Source organism: Odocoileus virginianus, chromosome 24 (assembly GCF_023699985.2).
Source record: "Odocoileus virginianus isolate 20LAN1187 ecotype Illinois chromosome 24, Ovbor_1.2, whole genome shotgun sequence".
Classification (NCBI taxonomy): domain Eukaryota; kingdom Metazoa; phylum Chordata; class Mammalia; order Artiodactyla; family Cervidae; genus Odocoileus; species Odocoileus virginianus.
In genome coordinates, this window is record NC_069697.1 from 1,214,810 (window position 1) to 1,236,439 (window position 21,630).

At 41.8% G+C, this 21,630-nt stretch overlaps 1 protein-coding gene across 1 annotated transcript in view; it reads left to right on the forward strand.

The window, feature by feature from the left end:
* The window catches only part of TPH2 (tryptophan hydroxylase 2), a 107,289-nt gene that overhangs the window by 56,250 nt on the left and 29,409 nt on the right, over positions 1-21,630 (forward strand). Inside the window, exon 9 of the mRNA XM_070454202.1 lies at positions 2,554-2,680. Within this exon, the coding sequence (XP_070310303.1) occupies positions 2,554-2,680 (127 nt within the window). The remainder of the gene's footprint in view (positions 1-2,553; positions 2,681-21,630) is intronic.

The window sequence follows — 21,630 nt, forward strand, 5'->3', positions numbered from 1 at the left end:
AGCAACATGAAACATCTCTCTTTGCTGGTTGAAGAGTTTCCAGGCACTTCGGTTTCCTTTCTCTACACAATGTGCCTTAGCCAAAGAGCCTGGAATGAGACCAGTCCGGTGTTTATCTCTGAGAATATTCCGCCAAAGTCATAAAAGCTAACAGCTCTATTGACGGTCTTGCAATTTCGGTGCCTAGAGCCTTGGCTCAGTGAGAAGTGGGGTTGCTATGTGAACTACACCTCAGTTTCTGTAGGGGTCTCTGTGTGGGCTGGGCAGTGAGGACAGCACAGGCCAGCGAAACACAGCAACCGTTTCTGCTCGGAACAGAGCGGAGGCATCCAGGATGCTTCATCAGTAGATCCGGTAGACTTCCGGCTTCAGGCTTTCGTTCCTAATGAAACAATATAACTCATTCTGCTGTGTTGTATGATTTTTTTCTTTCAAATTTAATTTATTTTCTCCTCTTCTATATATGGCTGGATTACCTCGTCACTGTAATGTTATTAAAGACTCTTAAGCTGACTCTGAGTTATAGGTTTCTGATAATGACACCTTGACTGGAAACCCAGGTGACAGCTCCTTTCCTACCACAGAGAATCGACTCCTTAAAGACTTTGGACCTCTCACATTTTCCTTCATTCTTTTTTAGCTGCTACTGTTCACTTTCCCTTCTGCCTATAAGTGTTTGGACTCCATTGGTGCCTCGGCAGGTATTAATTGTAGACTGTCCCCATCAAGCATTTAACAAGCTCAAAAGTGAATCCAGTTTTGCACCGAAAATCCACCATCACAGTAACTATGGCCTATCCCAGTCTCACATTAGAAAGACTTCTTCTCACATTAAGACTTCTTTGGAAGTGAAGATGAAATTACTAATGGGATATGAAAACATTTAGCATCGTACTCAACACATAACAGGAGCCTACTCTATGTTAGCTTTCTTTCTTTCCTCCTCCTGTCTCTAACTTCTTTACAGGTAAAGTGAGGGCTTCTGATAACATTTAAATTCCTGTGATGCACTAAAATCCAGTGAGTCTGATTGTCTGCCTTAAGCAGTGTGATTGGAGAGTAACCTCCACATAGCCTTTTCCACAAATTCAACTTCTGTGCAAAAAAGGAGACTCTCGGCACACAGTTAATGGGGAATGAATTTGGATTTTCTTTCAGTATCATGTCCATGCATTCTTGTTTGGCTGTCCTCTCAACCTGATGTACTGGGAAGTGGCTGGCCAGGGCTGAACGTGTATTTTGAGTTGTGGGAATGAGGTTTTCTGACTGAGGAATGCCGTCTGTTTTATGTTGGTATCCGTCATCTCCCCTTGTCTCAACCTCATAACCCTCCGGCTTACTTTATGCCTGTATTAATGGTGGCAGTACCTGGCATTTATGTTGTAGCATCTATTTGAAGTAATAACACTTAAGAGAAGGCCAGGCCATATCAGGAAGCATCTTTCAGTTACTACCTGGCTCATTAGTTTTGTCAAGAAAATGAAATATGGTCTGCTTTTGGACTCGTTTCCAGAGAATCATAGGGGGAAGCACTGTAGTGTTGTTTGGTGTCAGGAAACAGGTTGTGGTTTACAGGGACGACTCAGGAAGGCATCTGCTTTGTCTCATTGTGGCACATGCCCGCCTTTGCCTGGTCATCTGGCCCCAAGTGGAAGCCCAGGCAAATGAGAGAGGATCTAAGTTTCTGCTGTGACCCAGTTGAGGCTGGACAAGGCAGAGGACTGGGGGTCTTCCACTGTGAAGGCTCCAGGAAGATGCTTGTGTTACAGACATACAATTTGGTCTATGGGAAAAGCCCCTTGCTGACAATACGGTCCTCTGCTCTTGGCCAGGGCCAGAAAAGTGTAACATGGGATGCAGTGTGACTTCAGGGTTGAGAGCAAGAGTTTAGAAATCATGATAAGGTGGACTCCGATTTTGGCTTTATCACTGTTTGTAGCAAGAGTCAACCTTTTTCAGTAAAGGGCCAGCTAGTAAATATTTTAGGCTTTGTGGGCCATATGATCTCGGTGACAACTACTGAGCTCTGCTGTCTCAGTGAAAAGGAGCCATACACAGTACGCCAGTGAATAGGCATGCCTGTGTTCCACTAAAACTTTATTTACAGAAATAGGCCACAGACTCAACGTGGCCAACAGCTGCAGTTTGCCCACCCATGATCTATAGAACGTTGCACTGTACGTTACTTTAATTCAAGTTTCTTCTGAATATTAAAAGAGATGATGTATGTAACAAAACACTTAGCACATGCTTGGCATGTGATAAAATGCCAAGTATCTACTGCTGCCAAATATCTACTACTTGAAAATAGTAGATACTTTAATATTAATAGCAAAATATTAAAGTACTGTATATCCTATAATTTAAGATGCTGTTTGTTGCAGGATGCATATGGATTTCAGTTGTTAAAATGTGATAAAAAATTCTTAGGATTGGTAAAACTTAGTAACAGTAATTAATTATAGTAACAAAGTTTTATTTAGAATTTAGGCCTTTTTCTACCAGTGATGATTTAACTCATCTAACATTTCTCTGTGATGTTTTTCTTGTCAGAGACACATGTCATGAACTCCTGGGACATGTCCCTCTGCTTGCGGATCCTAAGTTTGCTCAGTTTTCACAAGAAATAGGCCTGGCATCTCTGGGAGCTTCGGATGAAGATGTTCAGAAACTAGCCACAGTGAGTTCCTTTCAGCCTGAAACCCACTTTGTTTCTGTCCTTTTGTAAGCTGAGGAAAGCTTTAGAGGCACTATGAATAATAAGGCAAACATTCTGGGGAGGGCGTGGCAGCTTTATTTTCCCCCGCGTGTGTTCCTTTGTAGCACAACATGTACTTGGTTTATTAACTGCCAAAATCTTTGTATTTTATCCTTCTCATTCAGGGGCTAGCTCTTAGATAGTAAGCATTTTAGGCTTGCAGGTCCTGAGGTCTCTCTCATAACTGCTTAGCTCAGCTAGTGTGGTGTGAAAGCAGCCACAGACAGCATGGAAATGAATGCGTGGGTGGATTTCAATAAAACTTTATGTATAAAGCTGACAGTGGGCCGGCTTGGCCTGTTTGCTGACTCTCATGCTGCTGCTGAGTTGCTCAGTCACGTCCAACTCTCTGGGACCCCCAGCACTGTAGCCCGCCAGGCTCCTCTGTCCATGGGATTTCCCAGGTGAGGATACTGGACTGGGTTGCCATGTCCTCCTCCAGGGGATCTTCCCAACCCAGGGATTGAACCCTCATCTCCTCCATCTCCTGCATCGGCAGGCAGGTTCTTTACCACCAGTGCCACCTGGGGAGCCCCTTGTTCTAGTTCAATGTTTATTTTCTAGAATTGTTTGTAATAGTGAAAAGTATGCATTTACGGTAAAGTAGGAGTTGAACTCAGGAGACGTGAGACATGGGTTTGGCCCGTGGGTCAGGAAGATCCCCTGGAGGAGGGCATGGCAATCCACTCCAGTATCCTTGCCTGGAGAATCCCATGGACAGAGGAGCCTGGTGGGCTACAGTCCGTGGGATCACAAAGAGTTGGACACGACTGAAGTGACTTAACATGCATGCAGGAGTTGTACTTGGGATTATTTCTGACTAGTCAGTATGGGTTTTTCAGACTCAATTTGAACCAGCATTAAGCAGCTCATGCTAAACAGTTACTATAAGTACAAAACCAGAGAAAGATTGAATAGATACTCTGATCTCAGCAAGGTTCTTTGCAAAACAAGTCATATGAGAGGAAAGGTGTAATGTTGGCAGCTACCTTTAAGCTGCTGAAGAGCCAGACCCAGCAAACTCATATGCTTTATCCTAGCCCCATATGAAGAAGCCAGAGTAACAAAGAGCAGGTTGAACAAACTCACTTACTTATAGGGGACAGTCCATTGACAACAATGAGCAAAGCTACTGGAGGACGAAAAAATAGGATCCTAAATTGTGTGTTTGACAGACACACATTGGTGACATATTCGGCACGCAGGAACATTCTTCACTCCCACAAGGAAATAAATGGTCTCCTAGATTTCTTAAGATGCAAACCCCTTTCAGTATATCTTTTGTTTCCTAATTTTGACGGAGATATAGAAACTGAGAAATATAATTCTACTCGAAGAGAACAGTGGAATAGCCATGCTGCTGGGATCCGTGTGGCAATGGGCAGAGGCTGGTGGGGGCTGCCGTGAGCTCAGGAGAGTGTGTGTCTTTCACAGCAGAAGCTGCCAGATGGGAATGTAGGCCTTTGCGTTGCTGGATCTTCTAAATTTGAGACAGATTGGAAATCTAGATTTCTAAGTGAAATTTAATGATTTAAAAATTTTAGCTCATGAAAAAAAATCTACCATTATGAACTCAGGAAAATATATTTGTAGACTGAATTAGGATCTGTTCTTCCAATTTGTAACCTCTGCTCTAGGAATTGTATCTCCTGTATTTTGGTTATCTATTACTGCGTAACAAGTAATCCCAAAACTTGATGGCTTAAAAGAATGGACATTTGTTATCTCATAGTTTCTGTGTTTGAAGATTTGGGAGTAGCTTAGCTGAATGGTTTTGGCTCAGGGACTTTTTGTTGTTGCTGTTAGGATGTGGGCTAGACCTGTAGAGGTCTTCAGATTTGGAAAAGTTCTCCCAAGCTGGCTCAGCCATGTGGATATTGGCAACTGGCTTCCTTCGGAAGAGAGAGAGGGAGAGAGGAAGGGGAGAGAGAGGGGGGAAGAAAGAGAGAAAGGGAAGAGATAGAGATAGCTAATTTTTAAATTTAGTTTTTAGTTGGAGGAGAAGCACTTTACCACAGTGTGTTGCTTTCTGCAGCACAACAGTAAAATCGGTCATAATTATACACACGTCCCCTCCCCTCACCCACCCCCTCGGTCAGCACAGAGCTCCCCATGTGACGCAGCAGCTCCGCACTAGCCCTGCACTTCACACGAGATGGTATATAAACGCGACGACGTGTGTACGCATGGTGCTGTGTATCTCAGCGCTGCTTCCTCCGTCCGCCCACCCGCTCCTTCCCCGCTGTGTCCACAGGTCAGCGCAGAGGTGGGTGTTGAGCGAGGGAGTAGTGATGCCTTTGGTGACTTGATCAGGTGCTGATCACGTCAGCCACGTTCTGCTCTTTAGAAGGGACTCACTCCAGTGCACACTCAAGGGGAGGACAATTCATCTCTGTTTGGAGGAAGGAGCATCAGAGCATTTGTGGGTGTGTTTTATTTTGTTTGTTTGTTTATAGTTGTGCTGGGTCTTCGCTGTTGTGAGGGCCTCCTCTAGTGGCAGCGAGCAGGGGCTGCCCGCTAGTTGCGGTACGTGGGTTGCTCACTGTGGTGGCTTTTCTTGTTGTGGAGCCTGGGCTCTAAGTCACGTGGGAACAGTAGTTGTGACACATGGGCTCTAGAGCACAGGCTCAGTAGTTGTGACACGTGGGGTTAGTTGCTCTGCAACATGTGGAGTCTTCCGAGATCAGGGATTGAATCCATGTCTCCAGTATTGGCCAGTGATTCTTTGCCACTTAGCCACCAGGGAAGCCCTGTAGATGTGCTTTAAAACCACCGCACCGTAAGTCCTGTTACTTAATTCTCAAACCTTAGCTCTGGCTTTAAATGCTACATTTCAGAACTTTGTTGTGCCTTGCAAATTCCTTGAAATTTTCTGGTTTCAGTCTTTGACCCCTGTAGCTTATAGTCTTGATCAAAGATGGATGGTTTACTTGCTTGTCTTATTCTGAACAGCTGCAAACTAGGAGTCAACCCTGCCAGGTTGTGTGTGTGTGTGTGTGTGTGTATCTGTGTCCAAAGAGAGGAGGAGAAGGAGTGAGGTAGGACTTCATGGATGTGAATGTAGGTGGATCCTAGTGAGTGATCTAATTTCTTTCTTAAAAGCAGTGACAATAAAACAGTTTTATTTTCTCTTCCATTGAATGACAATTAAGTAATTCCATCTTTCAAACTAACATTTACAAAGAATATGATAGGATCCTCACCTTTCAGAAAGTCATAGACTATATAGATAAAACTAAGACTTGTCAGAGGAGAGAAACTTTGTGTTGAGTCTTGAAAGGTGGGAGGGGGAAGGGAAGAGTTGAGGGATGGTTTCATTTAGAAGAAATCTCTCTGGTTTGGAGGCTCAGCAGGGAAGGCCTGCTCACCAGTTTAGAGGACCATGCTGAAACCAAGGATCACCTTTTCTGTCATTACAATGAACAAATTACTCCTATCTAAAACAGTATAAATGTGTTATCTTGCAGTTTCATAGAGTTAGAAGTCTGACTCACTCTTCACTGAGCTAAGAGGAAGGTGTCAGCAGGGCTGTGTCACTCTCTGGAGGCTCTGGGGGACAATCTGTTTCCTGGCCTTTTTCCCGCTGTTAAAGGCTGCCTGCATTCCTTGGCTCGTGGCCGCCTTCATCCACCATCAACACGGCCATGTTGCATCTCTCTGACCTTCCTGCCATTGTCACTGCTCTCTCTGTCTCTCATCGACTCTTGCTTTGTGGGGTAATGTGGGGCCTACCTGGGTAATTCATGAATTTCCCCATTCAAACTCCATGTCTGCATAGATAGCATATTCATAGGTTCTGGATATCTTTGAGGGGGCATTCTTCTTTGTTTCTGTTTTTACGCTTGCAAGATAAAACTGATAATTGAAGCTTGAAACCTTTTTTTTACTAGGGCCAGTGAATTTGTCGAATAAGTTTTCCTTTGGAACTTACATTCCTTTGCATGGTTCCAATACCCTTGGCCATGGATTGCTTTAGTGCCAGTGGCCAGAAACAATTCCATCTATTAGAGATCACTAATCATGTTTCTCTTGCTATCTTTCTTCTTTTTCAATTGTTCTTTGCCTGGAAAATACCACTTTTTTCCTGCAGAAGCCGATTCAAGTCAACAGATAGTCTTTAAGTGGCTAAAGAATCCCAGGTTCCATGGGTGGGAATAGGGGAAAGGCGAAGAAGTAGTAGTTACCTCAAAGAACTCATGATCCAGTACACAAAAATACAATAAACCCCGTCAGTGTTAGTTTTCATTCATACACATAAGCAGATACATAGGAGAGGTAAATTTAAGCCTTTTAAGCACGTCTGAGTTCTGCGCTCATTGTTGGAGACTGGGACGCAGACTCAGGTTAGGGAGGATCAAGAACCTCTCAAGGGAGAGAATAAGCCTGGAACCTCGTAGCGGCTTTGACTGTTATAAAACCAAAGAGACCATCGACTTTCAAAAGACTTCAACTTAAAGATGATGAGTTTCTTTAAACACAGTGGAGAGGCGGAGCCTGATCTCCTCCTCTTTTCCTGACCTTGCTTGAGCAGATCTTGCATGAGCAACTCTCTTTGATTTTCTGTCTCTCACAAGCCTTGTAGTTCCATTTTTCTCAATTTCATAGACTGCCCACTTACTTTGAAAAGTATTTTGTGGACCAAGGAAAAATTTGGAAAGTTTTACCCACATGATAGGGAGAATATAGAGGAAGACAGACTCCCAGTGTGAGGAGGCTAGGGAGGTTTTGTGCTGAAATAATACTGTACTGCCATTGACTTCCAAAACCACATCTTATCCCTCAGTTAAAAACAAAGTGAATAGAAAACTGCTGGAATTTGGCTGGAAAGAAAACAGATTCCAGCTAGGCAAGTTCATAGTAAACCTGGGAATAAATAACCTATTGGATGGCACACATATTAAGGATCGTCAAGTCATATGCTGAAGCTAGAAGCTCAATTTAATGACTCTGTTGCAAGGACTAAGAGATTAAGAGGTAAGGCCTCAATGAGAGGGCTAAAAAGACCAATGGTGGGGGCAGAGTGGTGGTTAGTGAGGCCTCTCAGCTGTCCAGATGAGAAATGGAGGTATTATTAGCTGATTTCCTCCAAGTAGTTTCCATTAAGTCTCCTGAAAAAGTATTAGAACAAAATGAGAGATGAGATGTACCAAAGGAGAAAAATCCATAGAGAGGAGAAATGGAAAAGCACAGAAATCACTATTTATGCAGAAAAATGAGACAGCCCATATTATTCTTTTACTCTAGGTAAGATTTATATTATTAATGACTCTGTTTATATACTGCCTCTCTTTCCTTGTTTAGTGAATTTAAGCACTTAGGAAAAAGAGAGTCACGCCTGGTAAAAGTAGACACTTAATAACTTCCTGCGATGTGCTGTCAACAAATCCATCTAAGGAAGAAAGCAACCTCTGCTAAGCCTGGTGGACGCCACCAAACTCTTGTTTTGTTCAAAGCTGCTTCTGAACTTCTGGGTATGATTTCAGAGGGGGCCAGGTTATTGCCTATAGCTACTGCCTCTTTTTGCTATATTTCGCCATGGTATTTATTTTGACATTTTAATAATGCTCATTTTTGAGAGTGAAGCTATCTGTGCTGTTTTATGTGGGCAATGGTTGCAACTCCCTGAGAACCGTTTAAATGAAACTCCTTTGTATCTGAATAAATTGATGATGATGCTCAGTAACTGTATTTGAAATGCGCTGTTATACATGTAAATAATTTGCCCTCTGGTGGATAATGAATAAGGTCACTGGATTTGGCAGCGGTACTCTTTTCATGCTCATCATAGCTGTCCAGGGTCTGTGCATGATAGATATGCAAAAATATTCCCAATAATGCCTGCTTGGTGTGTGCTGTAGTTTTCAGACCAGCCATTTCCCACAGTAGCGCTGGCTTACATGGCTTTAATAGATTAGTGTCTTCTTTAAGGGCTGTAAACTTAAATGCCTTCAGGAGCCAGATAGTAGCAAGGATGTCTGAAATAGCCTGATATAGGATAATAAGGAGTATTGGAGCCTGTGCAGAACTAGAGAATACATCTTATACCTAAAAGCCTTCACATCCAAAAATAAAACTAAAACAAAATATTCTTTGACTACAAATCTTTGTTTGCAAGCTAAAACAGAACTATAGGCTCTCAGTTGTCAGCCCTTGTATTGAAAGTTGGATTATGCATTGTATTATACCATACAGAGGGACCAGCCGATGCTGGATTCATCTTTATTTCATATTGGACATACTCAATTACAACTTACTGGACAACTGGCTATTTTTCCCAAGAAAAGACGGCTATTACTGTGTTCACTAGAAATACATATCTTACTGCTGTTGAGAGGTGACTGGTTTTGAATTACAACTTTAAACAGTCACAAGCATGACTGTCATACATATGTGCTAAGCATGTGTTGACAATTTATTTAACTCACTCATGAGGTAAAAGCAAAATGGTAAATTTCGCTCAGAGAAGAATTTCAGAGACTGAGACTAGTCCCTGAAAGAAGGGATTCTGGAATAAGGTGCAAAATGTTTTATGTTCTGTGGAGCAAAGAACAGTAACCTTGAAGTTATCTTTTCTACCAGGCAGAAATCATTTGCATGTCTAGTGGACAAAAATAACTTGAAATTTATCAATCTTCACAAAATTGACACCTGACTTCACAGCATCTGGGCCTCCATCAATAAAAATAGGAAGACAGACAAAGCGTATATTCCCTATGTCAGTGCTTTTCAAATGGTAATGTGTATAAAATAACCTAGAGATCTCGTTACAAGGCAGACTCTGGGCAAGTAGGTCTGGAATGCGGCCTGAGAGCTGGCGCTTCTGATGAGCTCCCAGGTACTGTGACACTGGTGGCCCAGAGAAGCAGGTGACCTGGTACACAGGTGTGCCCGTTAGACGAGGCTCGGGTGTGTTTTTCAGAAGGCATATGGCAATCCTTTAGCCTTAGTTCCAGATTCAATACTTTCCCTAAAAACCAGGCTCACGGGGCATTGCCAGATAAATACTGTGCGGTGTGACATGAGTTTATTTAGGACTTCTGAGCCTGGAAATGGAGCCTTGTATCTCTGAGTGCCGTGTTGCTGGTCCCATTTTGTGTGTCTGCTCTCACACTCTCCTGCCACCTGCTCATTTGCCATATGACTTATGTCATTCAGTTCTACAGGAATGCACAGACAGAAACTTGCTGATCAGGTAGATTTAGGAGCTTGTCCCAGAAGGATTATTGATTTCTCTTTCCCAACTGTTAGGAAATGCAAAGGGATGCCTTCTCCACGCAGCGCACCCCTCCCCATGATGCAGATGCTTCAGTTCAGTCTGTTCATCTCTCACATCATAAAGGCATTTTAAACAGACAAAGCTGTGCATCATTTGTTGGAGAAAGCAATCAGTAGGAATACACCACAGATGTTTCCCAAGCAGAATAAATCGGCCTCTGGCCCAGTTAGAATTTTCCCTTTTCAGAGAGTTTTAGGTCATCCATTCAGTTCTGTCAACTCCAAAACATGTTTACCCTCACTTCCTGATGAAGCGCTTCTGCCACTGAGCCTTGGTGAAGCTGATGAGCAGAGTCTTGGCCAAGGGTAATGAAGGAATAACCAGTCTTTTCCACAATGTGTTCCCAGAATATTAGTCTCGTGAAATGTTATTATGAGCTCTGTGACAGAAAGGATCCATAGACAAATATATCCGGGGAAAACTAGATTAAGTGAAATAAACAACTTTGTTTTCAAAGTATCGAGTTTTCAGGGCCTTTCCTAAGATAATGTGCAGAGTGAATCTTATAAGTGATAAAAATTTTATTTTTACAAACTGAAGTTTCTTCCATCTTAAGGTGACATTGGTGGTAAGACATATCATTAACAGCTTTCTTTAAAAGGGGAAAAAAGATTCAGTTAGCAAACTATTTTATATTGTTTGTAAGAAGCTCTATTTTAGAAATGTTAAAATGTGAACTTGAAAATTAACAAAGTACTGGGTTGATCAGAAAATTCATTTGGGTTTTCCCCACGTTACAGAAAAACCTGAACAAACTTTTTGGCCAACCCAGTAATTAGATGGTTGCTGAAGTCTGTTTTCATGGAAGACGTATTAGCATCCCAAGCTATTCATATTCCAAGGAGCACAGTTTAGGAGCTACAGGTTTAGATGTTTTTTGGAAAGGATGAGATTCATTGTGAGCAGAATCTCTGAATGAAAAAAAAATCATCAGCTAATTTTTTTTGTAAGAAGGGACTGTGAAAAAATTAACAATATAGGGTTCTGTTTATACTTTATAAAAACAATTTATTTGTTCCAAGTAAAAAGTTTGCATTATTTGGGGCTTTTGATGGCTGTTAATGAAGTGTGTTTGAATTTCCAGGTATAACTAGGAATTTCTCTTGCTGAGAGTGGTAATGAAATGTACAGTCAGCTTTAAACTAACAATTGACTATAATTCACATTAGAAGTATAATTGTAAAGGTAACGTTAGTTTATGAATTGCTAATGAATATTTTCCTGTCTGTGGAGGACATTAGCTTGTTACCCCGTCTCTTATGAGTTTGCCTACCTGGCTCTGCATGGGGAACTTGCAGCTTTTAAAAAGCTTATGCTTAGTTCTACTTCTTTCTAAAATTTATAACATTAAAAATGGCCATTTAATATCTCTATAGGAAGCTCAAAATAAGCCCCAGGCTTATTTATTCCATGTAGAGTCTTTGAACTAGTTTAGGCATTTAGATCATTTGATACAAAGCTGACAAAAAGCTGAAAGGAATGCACATTTACACGCTCTTAATTAAGATGTTTGGGTGGATGATGAGTTAGTGTGCTATTTCTGAGAGTAACTTAATTAAAAATTAATAATATCTATTCCAACTCATTACTTTCACTCTTATGTACTCTGTGCATATGGAAAAGTGGTCTTGCCCTGCAAGGAACTCTGTATTTCTTTAACCAGCCCCTTAGAGCCTCACTTCTGTCATTTGTCGTTGTCTTTTTACCACCTCCGCCCTTGGTCTTTTTCTTACCTGAGGGCCCCAAGGCCATTCTTTCTTCTGACTGTGCTCTCTCCTGAGGTCGTTGATACTGGAGCTGAGGCTATTTTGCACTATCTGTATATGTTTCGCTTATGATATTCAATGTTGCTATTATACATGTTTGTCATCTATTTATATTATGATGAGAACACCATTGTTACTGGGAATTAAAAAGTGAGCTCTACGTTGCTCACTATGTTTAGAAACAAATCTATTTGCAGTCCGGAATGGTCATCCATTTTTGCAACTCAAATCTTTGTTCATCATTTTATAACTGTATCCTAGGGGCCTCAGAGAGCTGTCATATAACTGCAGATGAGGAAAAATAAAAGCAACCCAATAGCTTATTTTAGATATTTGGAAACTCATAAAGTTAGAGCTGCTTCAGTAACTGTTCATCCTGTTTGTGTGTTAAGCTCTGTGCCCACTTGACTTTATCCTCAAGGATCACTGCAAGTTAGCAGTTGGGGGTCTCAGAACTTGATGAAGTTACTAGATGGATGTTTTGCAGGGCAGTGCATGGTGTGGGGTAATGTGCTGGGAAGGGTCTGAACCTGAAGTGAGCCCGATGGGGTTGGAGTGCCAGCTTTGTTTTTTTCTAACTATATTGAGATGTAGCTGACTTACAACCTTGTATAGGTGATATACTTATCTGTTGCAAAATGGTCACCACGATAGTGATGGCTAACACCTGCATCTCCTTATAAAATTGCCATTTCTTTTTTGTGGTGAGAATGTTTAAGATCTACTCTCTTAGCAACTTTCAAGCACATAACACAGCATTATTAACTATTATCCCTATTCTATACATTAGATCCCCAGAACTTACTTGTCTTACAGCTGGAGGTTTCTATCCTTTGATCTATATCTCCCTTTTCCCCGATTCCCATCTTCTGGTAAAGTGAAGTGAAAGTGCACATCGCTCAGTCGTATCCGACTCTTTGCAACCCCATGGACTATACTATCCATGGAATTCTCCAGGCCAGAACACTGGAGCGGGTAGCCATTCCCTTCTCCAGGGGATCTTCCCAACCCAGGGATCGAACCTGGGTCTTCCTCATTGCAGGTGGATTCTTTACCACCTGCGCCACCAGGAGAGCAACCACCATTCTAATTTGTGTTTTGGTGAGGTCAGTTTTTTAAGAATCTGCATGTAAGTGATATCCTAGATATTAGTCTTTCTCTGTCTGAGTTATTTTCTTGGTGTAATACCTTCATGGTCCATCGATGTTGTTGCAAATGGCGGGATTTCCTTCTTTCTCATGGCTGAGTAGTATTACAGTGTGTGTGTGTGTGTGTGTGTGTGTGTGTGTGACTTCCCAAGTGGCAGTAGTGATAAAGAACCTGCCTGCCAATGCAAGAGATGCAGGTCCCTGGGCTGGAGAGATCCCTGGAGGAGGGCAGGGCAGCCCACTGCAGTGTTCTTGCCTGGAGAATCCCCATGGGCGGAGGAGCCTGGTGGGCTGCAGTCCATGGGGTCGCAGAGTCAGACATGACTGAGTGACTTACTGTGTGGGTATATATGTACACATATCATATATATATATATATATATATATATATATATATACACATATCACATTTTTATCCATTAATCAACAAATGGACTGTTAGATTGTTTTCGTATTTTGGCTATTTCAAATGATGCTGTGATAAACATGGAGTGCCGATACCTCTTAAAATCTTGCTTTCACTTCCTTTGATAATATACCCAGAAGGAGAACTTCTAGATCATACAGTAGTTCTGTTTTCGATTTTTTGAGGTAACTTCATGCTGCTTTTCACAGTGTCTGCACCAGTTTACATTCCCACCAGTAGCGCAGAAGGGTTCTCTTTCCTCCGCATCCTTGTGAACCTGGCTCTTGATAACCTGGCTCTGATCTTTTGGGGACCTGAGGACCAGCTCTGTTGCTTCTTGATCTTGTGCTCAGGCACCAACTATATTCCCTATTTGTGCCTCAAATCTCTTCTTTAAAATGGAGCTGTTCTACCACTCTATGCTGAGTGAGGATCAAATGAGATGAAATACTTCTGTGATGTATGCTGTGCTATTGTCTAATATATCACATCGACATATGATATTAATCTCACTATCACTCCCCAAATCCAAACTGCACCAGAGGAGTTATATTGTTGATTAATTTCAAAGTCATTTCAAGCCCTTAAATCCTCTAGTTCCTCACACAGAGCTAACTTCTTCCTGTGATTCAAAAGCTCTGACATTGAGTCCTTCTTACTTTCTCGGCTCAAAGTAAGCTGGAATGCCTTCTTTAAGCACAGATTTGTGCAGTCATTTTAATTTCCATAAAGATGTAGAGAAGAAGGAATTTTCTAGTTTAACTGCAATAAAGTAGGTTTTCAAAATCTTAGACTTGTATTAACAGAAATATCGGTGCTGTAATTCCATTTCTAGCAAAAGCAGAGAGAGGTGGTTGGGATTTTTTTTTTTATGAAGAAGAATAGCAAAAGTAATGTTATATTGAACTATAGGAATTTAATTACCCCATTCCACAAATGTAGTTTTCAAATAAAGGAGTCAAAAGATTTTCCAGAGCTATTCTTCTGAACAGTGATATAAAAACCCAGAACACATTTAGTAGATGTAAAATGTATTACTGTACATTATGATCCACGGTGAAAGAAAGCATAATAAGGAACGCGACATGAGACTGAACACGTAGTGATTAAAAGTCTCTTTGCTCCCTTTGTAGAAATATTGTAATTGGCTTAGAATTTTATATATTTGTCACTGTGAGAATGGGCATTTCTGGAACATTTCTGATGGGTGGATTTCATCCTGGGGAGAAGGCGCCCAGAAAATGGAAATACTATCATTTGAGGGCTTCGGTGCAGAGTAGGTGTCAAGTAAGAACTGCCAGGAGGGTGGGAAGGAGTAAATCACCACGGGGCCCTCATCCTTCTTTAAACAGCCTTACAGTCTGTCCTTTACAGTGACCATAAAACATCATGAAAATTGCTAAGAAAGTAAACCCCAAGAATTCTCATCACAAGGAAAAACACTTTTTTCTTTTTGTTTTTTATTGTGTCTATATGAGATGGGGTCGCAAGGAGTCAGACATGACTGAGCTACTTTCACATGCATACATACATATGAGATGGTAGTTGAGATGCTAACTAACTTCTTGTAGTAATCATTCACAGTATATGTAAGTCAGACCATTTTGCTGTACCCCTTAAGTGTATACAGTGAAATATGTTGATTATGTCTCAATAAAACTGGGAAAAAACCCCATTCCCTTAGCAATGAAGAGAAGGCAGAGTGAATCAGGGACTCCTCTACTGGGAAGTCTTTATAAAAACCTTTGTTTCTCTTTCTTATTATACAAGTGACACATATTCACTGTAGAAAATTTTAAAAAATGGATAAGCAAGGAAAATAAAGATCATTTGTAATATCACAGCAACAATAACCAGTGTTAACAATTTGGTATATAGTCTCCTAGTTTTTCTGAAAAGTCATTTTGCCACGGCAAATAAGAACTTGGTAAAGGGGAGTCCTGGCTTTGGAAAAAGAAGCAGCAAGATGTTGATCCATTGATCAAACACTTGTGCTGTCAGGAGAGACTTTACCTTTTATATCAATGGAAGAAAAAGTAAATTGGAAGTACTCTAGAAATATAGGGATTATGATTTTTCACTCAGGTGATTTGCAAAGTGCTTTAGTGCACATCAGACGCAGCTAATGAAAAAAGTTAGCACTTTTTAAAATAAGAAAATTGGTTTTCATATATCTTTTAAACTTCAGTCTTCAAAATTTGGACTATTCTTGTCCCCAAATTAGTGATTTCTACTTTTATCTAACCAATATTCACCCCTCCTACTGTTCTTTTTTTTCTTTTTTAAATAAGATCATAAATATCTTTACCCAGAGCCCTTGATCTCAGATAATCATACAGGAAAGGAAGAAATGGAAAGCTGGAATGAAATAGAGTGAATGCTCCAATATGTGAGGGTTTTTCTTGAGCACTTTAGGGACTTGCTAGCAAGGCAGTATAGTGTAGTAGGTATTCAGACTGCAGGCTTCAAGATCAAATTATGTGACTTCATGTCTGGCTCTATCACTTACTAGTTGGATAACCTCGGATAAATTAGTTAGCCTCTCTGTGCCCTAGTTTCTTCAACATTAAAATGAGAATAGTAATACTATCAAGTCTTGTAGTATTATTGGGGATTCATAAGATAAGGCATTGTAAAGCTGTGTAGCACAGAGCTAGATATTCAATAAATACCAGCTAGAGTATTTGACAAATTGCACTAGGTGGTCAAGTCAGTAAAACTCAAGTGCAGGAAAGACCCCTGGGGAGAACTGTGACTCTTCTGGTGATCTTGGTTAGTTCTCTAACTTTTAACTGAATTCAGGTTTTCCCTTCTGAAATGCAGGCTGTGCAGTTTATATTACAAAGGGGTTGTAGATGGAGCGGCATGCTGCTGTGCCATGTAAGGTATTTTAGCCATAAATAATAAAGGGAAGGCCTCCTCCAAATGATGTCAAACTTCTCCCTGGAGATGGAAGAGGCCTCCTTGGAGTTAATAGCACACCTCCCCTGAGTAAGCATAGAGAAAGGCAAGTTGCAGGAACCAGCTGGGGAGAACAAATGGGGAGAACTGTTTGTGCCAGTGAGAGCACATGAAATAATGAATTTCTGACTTAAACTTCTCAAGCAGATTAGGAGTGATGCTGTTCATTGGTACCTGCAGCACTCCCTTAATAACTCAGTTCAGTTCAGTCATTCAGTCGTGTCTGACTCTTTGCGACCCCATGGACTGCAGCACACCAGGCCTCCCTGTCCATCACCAACTCCCGGAGCTTGCTCAAACTCATGTCCATCGAGTCGGTGATGCCATCCAGCCATCTCATCCTCTGTCATCCCCTTTTCCTCCTGCCTTCAATCTTTCACAGCATCAGGATCTTTTCTAATGAGTCAGTTCTTCACATCAGGTGGTCAAAATATTGGAGTTTCAGCTTCAGCATCAGTGTTTCCAACGAATATTCAGGAATGATTTCCTTTAGGATTGGTTGGTTGGGTCTCCTTGCAGTCCATCTCAAGAGTCTTCAACACCACAGTTGAAAAGCATCAATTCTTTGGTGCTTAGTGAGAGTCTAACTCACATCCATGCATGACTACTGGAAAAACCATAGCTTTGACTAGATGGACCTGTTGGCAAAGTAATGTCTCTGCTTTTTAATATGCTGTCTAGGATGGTCATAACTCTTCTTTCAAGGAGCAAGTGTCTTTTAATTTCATGGCTGCAATCACCATCTGCAGTGATTTTGGAGCCCCCCAAAAATAAAGTCTGTCACTGTTTCCATTGTTTCCCTATCTTTTGCCATGAAATGATGCCACTGGATGCCATGAACTTAGTTTTTTGAATGTTGAGTTTTAAGCCAACTTTTTCACTGTCCTCTTTCACTTTCATCAAGAGGCTTTTTAGTTCTTGGCTTTCTGCCATAAGGGTGGTGTCATCTGCATATCTGAAGTTATTGATATTTCTCCTGGCAATCTTGATTTCAGCTTGTGCTTCATCCAGCCCAACATTTCTCGTGATGTACTCTGCATAGAAGTTAAATAAGCAGGGTGACAATATACAGCCTTGATGTACTCCTTTCCTGATTTGGAACCAGTCTGTTCTTCCATGTCCAGTTCTAACTATTGCTTCTTGACCTGCATACAGATTTCTCAGGAGGCAGGTCAGGTGGTCTAGTATACCCATCTCTTGAAGAATTTTCCAGTTTTTGTGATCCACACAGTCAAAGGCTTTAGCATAGTCAATAAAGCAGAAGTAGATGTTTTTCTGGAACTCTCTTGCTTTTTCGATGATCCGACAGATGCTGGCAATTTGATCTCTGATTCCTCTGCCGTTTCTAAATCCAGCTTGAACATTCACGGTTCATGTACTGTTGAAGCCTGGCTTGGAGAATTTTGAGCATTCCTTTGCTAGTGTGTGAGATGAGTGCAATTGTGCGGTAGTTTGAGCATCCTTTGGCATTGCCTTTTTGGGATTGGAATGAAAACTGACCTTTTCCAGTCCCGTGGCCACTGCTGAGTTTTCCAAATTTGGCCTTGGAGTCAAGGCCAAACTTGCCTATTACTACAGGTATCTCTTGACTTCCTACTTTGGCATTCCAGTCCCCTATAATGAAAAGGACACCTTTTTTGGGTTTTAGTTCTGGAAGGTCTCGTAGGTCTTCATAGAACCGTTCAACTTCAGCTTCTTCAGCATTACTGGTCAGGGCACAGACTTGGGTTACTGTGATATTGAATAGTTTGCCTTGGAAACGAATAGAGATAATTCTGTCATGTTTGAGATTGCATCCAATTTATTGCTTTCTTAATAACTCAAGAAAGCAATCAATTTAGGGTTTCTAATCTTGACTGCTTCCTCCTTGAGTTCAAGTTCCTGAGAATTTAAGCCAGGTGTTTGCAGTTTGCCATATGATGGCTGTATTAACATAAAAGTATGCCAGGAAGCTATTGGAAGAATTCCAAAAGGTGTTTGCTCTAGTTTTGATGCATTTTGGATGTGTCTCCATACTTATACACAGAGATCCTATGTTAGTGTCTAACTAGCAAGACTCATTAGAAAAGACCCTGATGCTGGGAAAGACTGAAGACAGGAGAAGGGGATGACAGAGGATGAGATGGTTGGTTGGATGGCTCACTGACTCAGTGGACAGGAGTTTCAGCAAACTCTGGGAGATAGTGAAGGACAGGGAAGGCTGGCATGCTGCAGTCCGTAGGGTTGCGGAGTCAGATACGACTGAGCGACTGAACAACAAAAAAGCAAGGCTTGAAAATTCTTTGTAACAAAACCAGGGGAGATACCTTTAAATGACATACTTTAGAAATGTTTAAATGTTTAGCTCTCACAGACACTTTTTTGGGGGCTGTTCACCTTTTCCTCTCTCAACTCTAATTAAAAAGAGTTCCTCCAAGATGAAAGTCAAGGCTATAACTGGCTAGGAAAGGGGCATTGGACTCTGCTTCTTTGCAAAGATGTTTAGCAAAGGCATGACCTTGCTGGATGCCTACTGCATATCTTTTCCATGGCTCTGACAGAATCAGTTGTGGCCCCTTCACGTATTCTTTCAGTGAATGAGCATCTACTACATGTCAAGCATCAGGAATTCAACTGTAAAACAGGCTGACATGGCCCTGTTTCTTGGGGACTTACAGTCTACTGAGGGATACAGATAAAGATTTGAATGTAACAAGTGCAAAGATAGGGAAAGGAAGGTGCTTGGGTCAGGTTCAGGAAGGGGAATGGATGATCAGAAATGGTTTTCTGAGGAAGACTTTCTTAGCAGTCTAATTGTTATTTTTTTAATTTGCTGTGAAATATGCTTACTGACAGAATAGATGTTAATAGTTTAGGGAACTTTTGCTTCTTGATAGGCTATCTTCATATTGCAGAGCTCCTTGATTGGGTGTCAGGAACTGCTGACCTGTAGTTAAATCTGCTGTCACCTATCCACAGGGGATTCTCTGTAGAATCAGAGTCCTGAGACAAGGGATGAGTCAATGTGAATATGACTATGGTCTTAATAACCTCAGAGCAGGGAACCTTCACCTAAACTTAACCTCTTCATTGATTTAGCATTTGACATGTATTGATTCATCTGAGTCTCAGTGGCTCTTTGAGACAGAAGGGACTCATATTATTACCTGCTGGCACACTTCCTGGTGTTCACATGTTGCTATAGACACAATTGGTGCCCAGTAACAATTTGGCAAGGAACGGAGTCCCATTTGTAAATGAGACTGAGACAAGGGAACTGACTCTTCCAAGATCATATGTTACAATAATGGCAGAGGCTGAGCTACTAGACTTTCTGTGTCCTGATCTGGTGCACCAGCCCATTTCTTAGGAGTTTAGGATGTCAAGGCAAGATGTGACTGGTGTCCTAGAGGCAAGTTATGGGTACAGAAGTGTGATTCGGGCTCTTTAAAATCATGCTCCTCTCTAAAGGGGTTACAAGTCAGGGTCTTCTGGTTAATGTCAATGGGAAAAAAATATAGTCTACATCTTGATGAAGGTTTAAAAAATGCCCTGCGTTTCCACTTCAGAGGCCATCACATGGACACCCAGATTCCCAGCTTCTCTTGAAAAGACCAATGCCTCTAGCCGTCGGACTGTCTTTATCCAAGGACGCACATGACCACACCTGAGTTGCTGTCCCCATTAGATGGGGTCCATGCTCCTGAGTTAAGAAATGAAATTTCATTTCCAGTCACCTGCCTGTCCATCCTTTACTGGCCAGGGGAATGGAGAGAGAACAGAAGGATTGATGTTCTGGGCAGCAGCAGACATGCCAGTCCTCTTGGTAGCCAGAGCCAGTGGATAAGTTTGGTTCAACAGCTTGTCATGAGGCACCAAAGTATTTCCGGTCACACTTTCTTTACTGTCTCTTGAATTCTCATTATCCTTTGTGCTCATCAGATAACACATCTGTATCCAGTGTAAATCGATTGCTGCAGTTTAAAGCAATACAGTGTAGTGTTTGGTTTGGGGCTTTGTAATATGATTTTTTAACATAAACATGATATATTTTATTTCCAACCCAGCCTCTCTTGTCGTCTCGGTTCTCCCGAGCTTAGCTGTAGTGCTGTTGTTCCTTGGCAAGACTCGAAAGCCTGGGCTTCCTGACATGGAAGGTTTCTAGTCTGCGCTCCTTACTGGCTCCTCATGTGTCTCTGCTGCGCTCCTGGGCTGCTCTGAGACCCAGTGCAAGCCAGGCCAGGATATCTGTAGGCAAGCTGGACGGGCATCCATCTCTCCAGGAGCCCGCCAAGCCCAAGTGTCACAAAGGTGACGTAAACATCAGCTCTAGGGCCTGCAGTCACCAAGAACAGAGGTGAACAGTATGGTGTGGTACAAACAGCATGGACGGGGGGATCAGGCACAACTAATTCCAACCCAGTTCTGTCACCCCTGAACTTGCCCAAGTAACTCCACCTGTTTTCCCATCTGTAAAATGGGGGGATTTAGCTCTGGTTGTTGTTCAGTTCAGTTGGTAAGCCGTGCCCGACTCTTAGCGACCCCATGGATGGACTGCAGCACCCCAGGCTTCCCTGTCCTTCACCATCTCCCAGAGCTTGCTCAAACTCATGTCAGTTGAGTTGATGATGCCATCCAACCATCTCACCCTCTGTCGTCCCCTTCTCCTCCCACCTTCAATCTTTCCCAGCGTCAGGGTCTTTTCCGATGAGTCAACTCTTTGCATCAGGTGACCAAAGTATCGGAGCTTCAGTTTCAGCATCTGTCCTAATGACTTAGCACTGGTACATAGTAAGAGTTCAATAAATGTTGTTCATTTATTTTTCTCCATTTTGCAGACAAGAAACCTAAGATTCAGAGAGGCTACATAACCTTCCTAAAGTCAAGGAAATGGCGGAGCCTGCCTTTGAACCTTGGCCTTTTGCTTCAAAGTCAAACCCTGAAACCACCCTATTATGTTACTGTCACATTGCCTGCCTTTGCGGCTGTGGTGAGCACCGTGTAACGCGTTTAGTGTGGTGGTAGGCTGTAGGTTTCAGTAATTGACAGTGATTGTTATTAGAGGTAGGGGAGCTCAACTAAGCTGAAATTCTATTTAGAGGTTCAGTTACCTATAGAACTTCATTGCAGCAGGGACCCCAATTCACAGGTAAATCTTTTCAACTCCATTTGCACATAGAGATGGTTAGTGTCGACTCTGGTGTGAGAGATGATGGTGACCGTGGTGTTGGTTAGTGACTGGAAAAGAAACATGACTTCATTAATGAAAACTTAATATAGAGGGCAGCTCAGTGCACCGGGCGGTGAAAACGGCTCTCTCCACTCAATGGACTTTT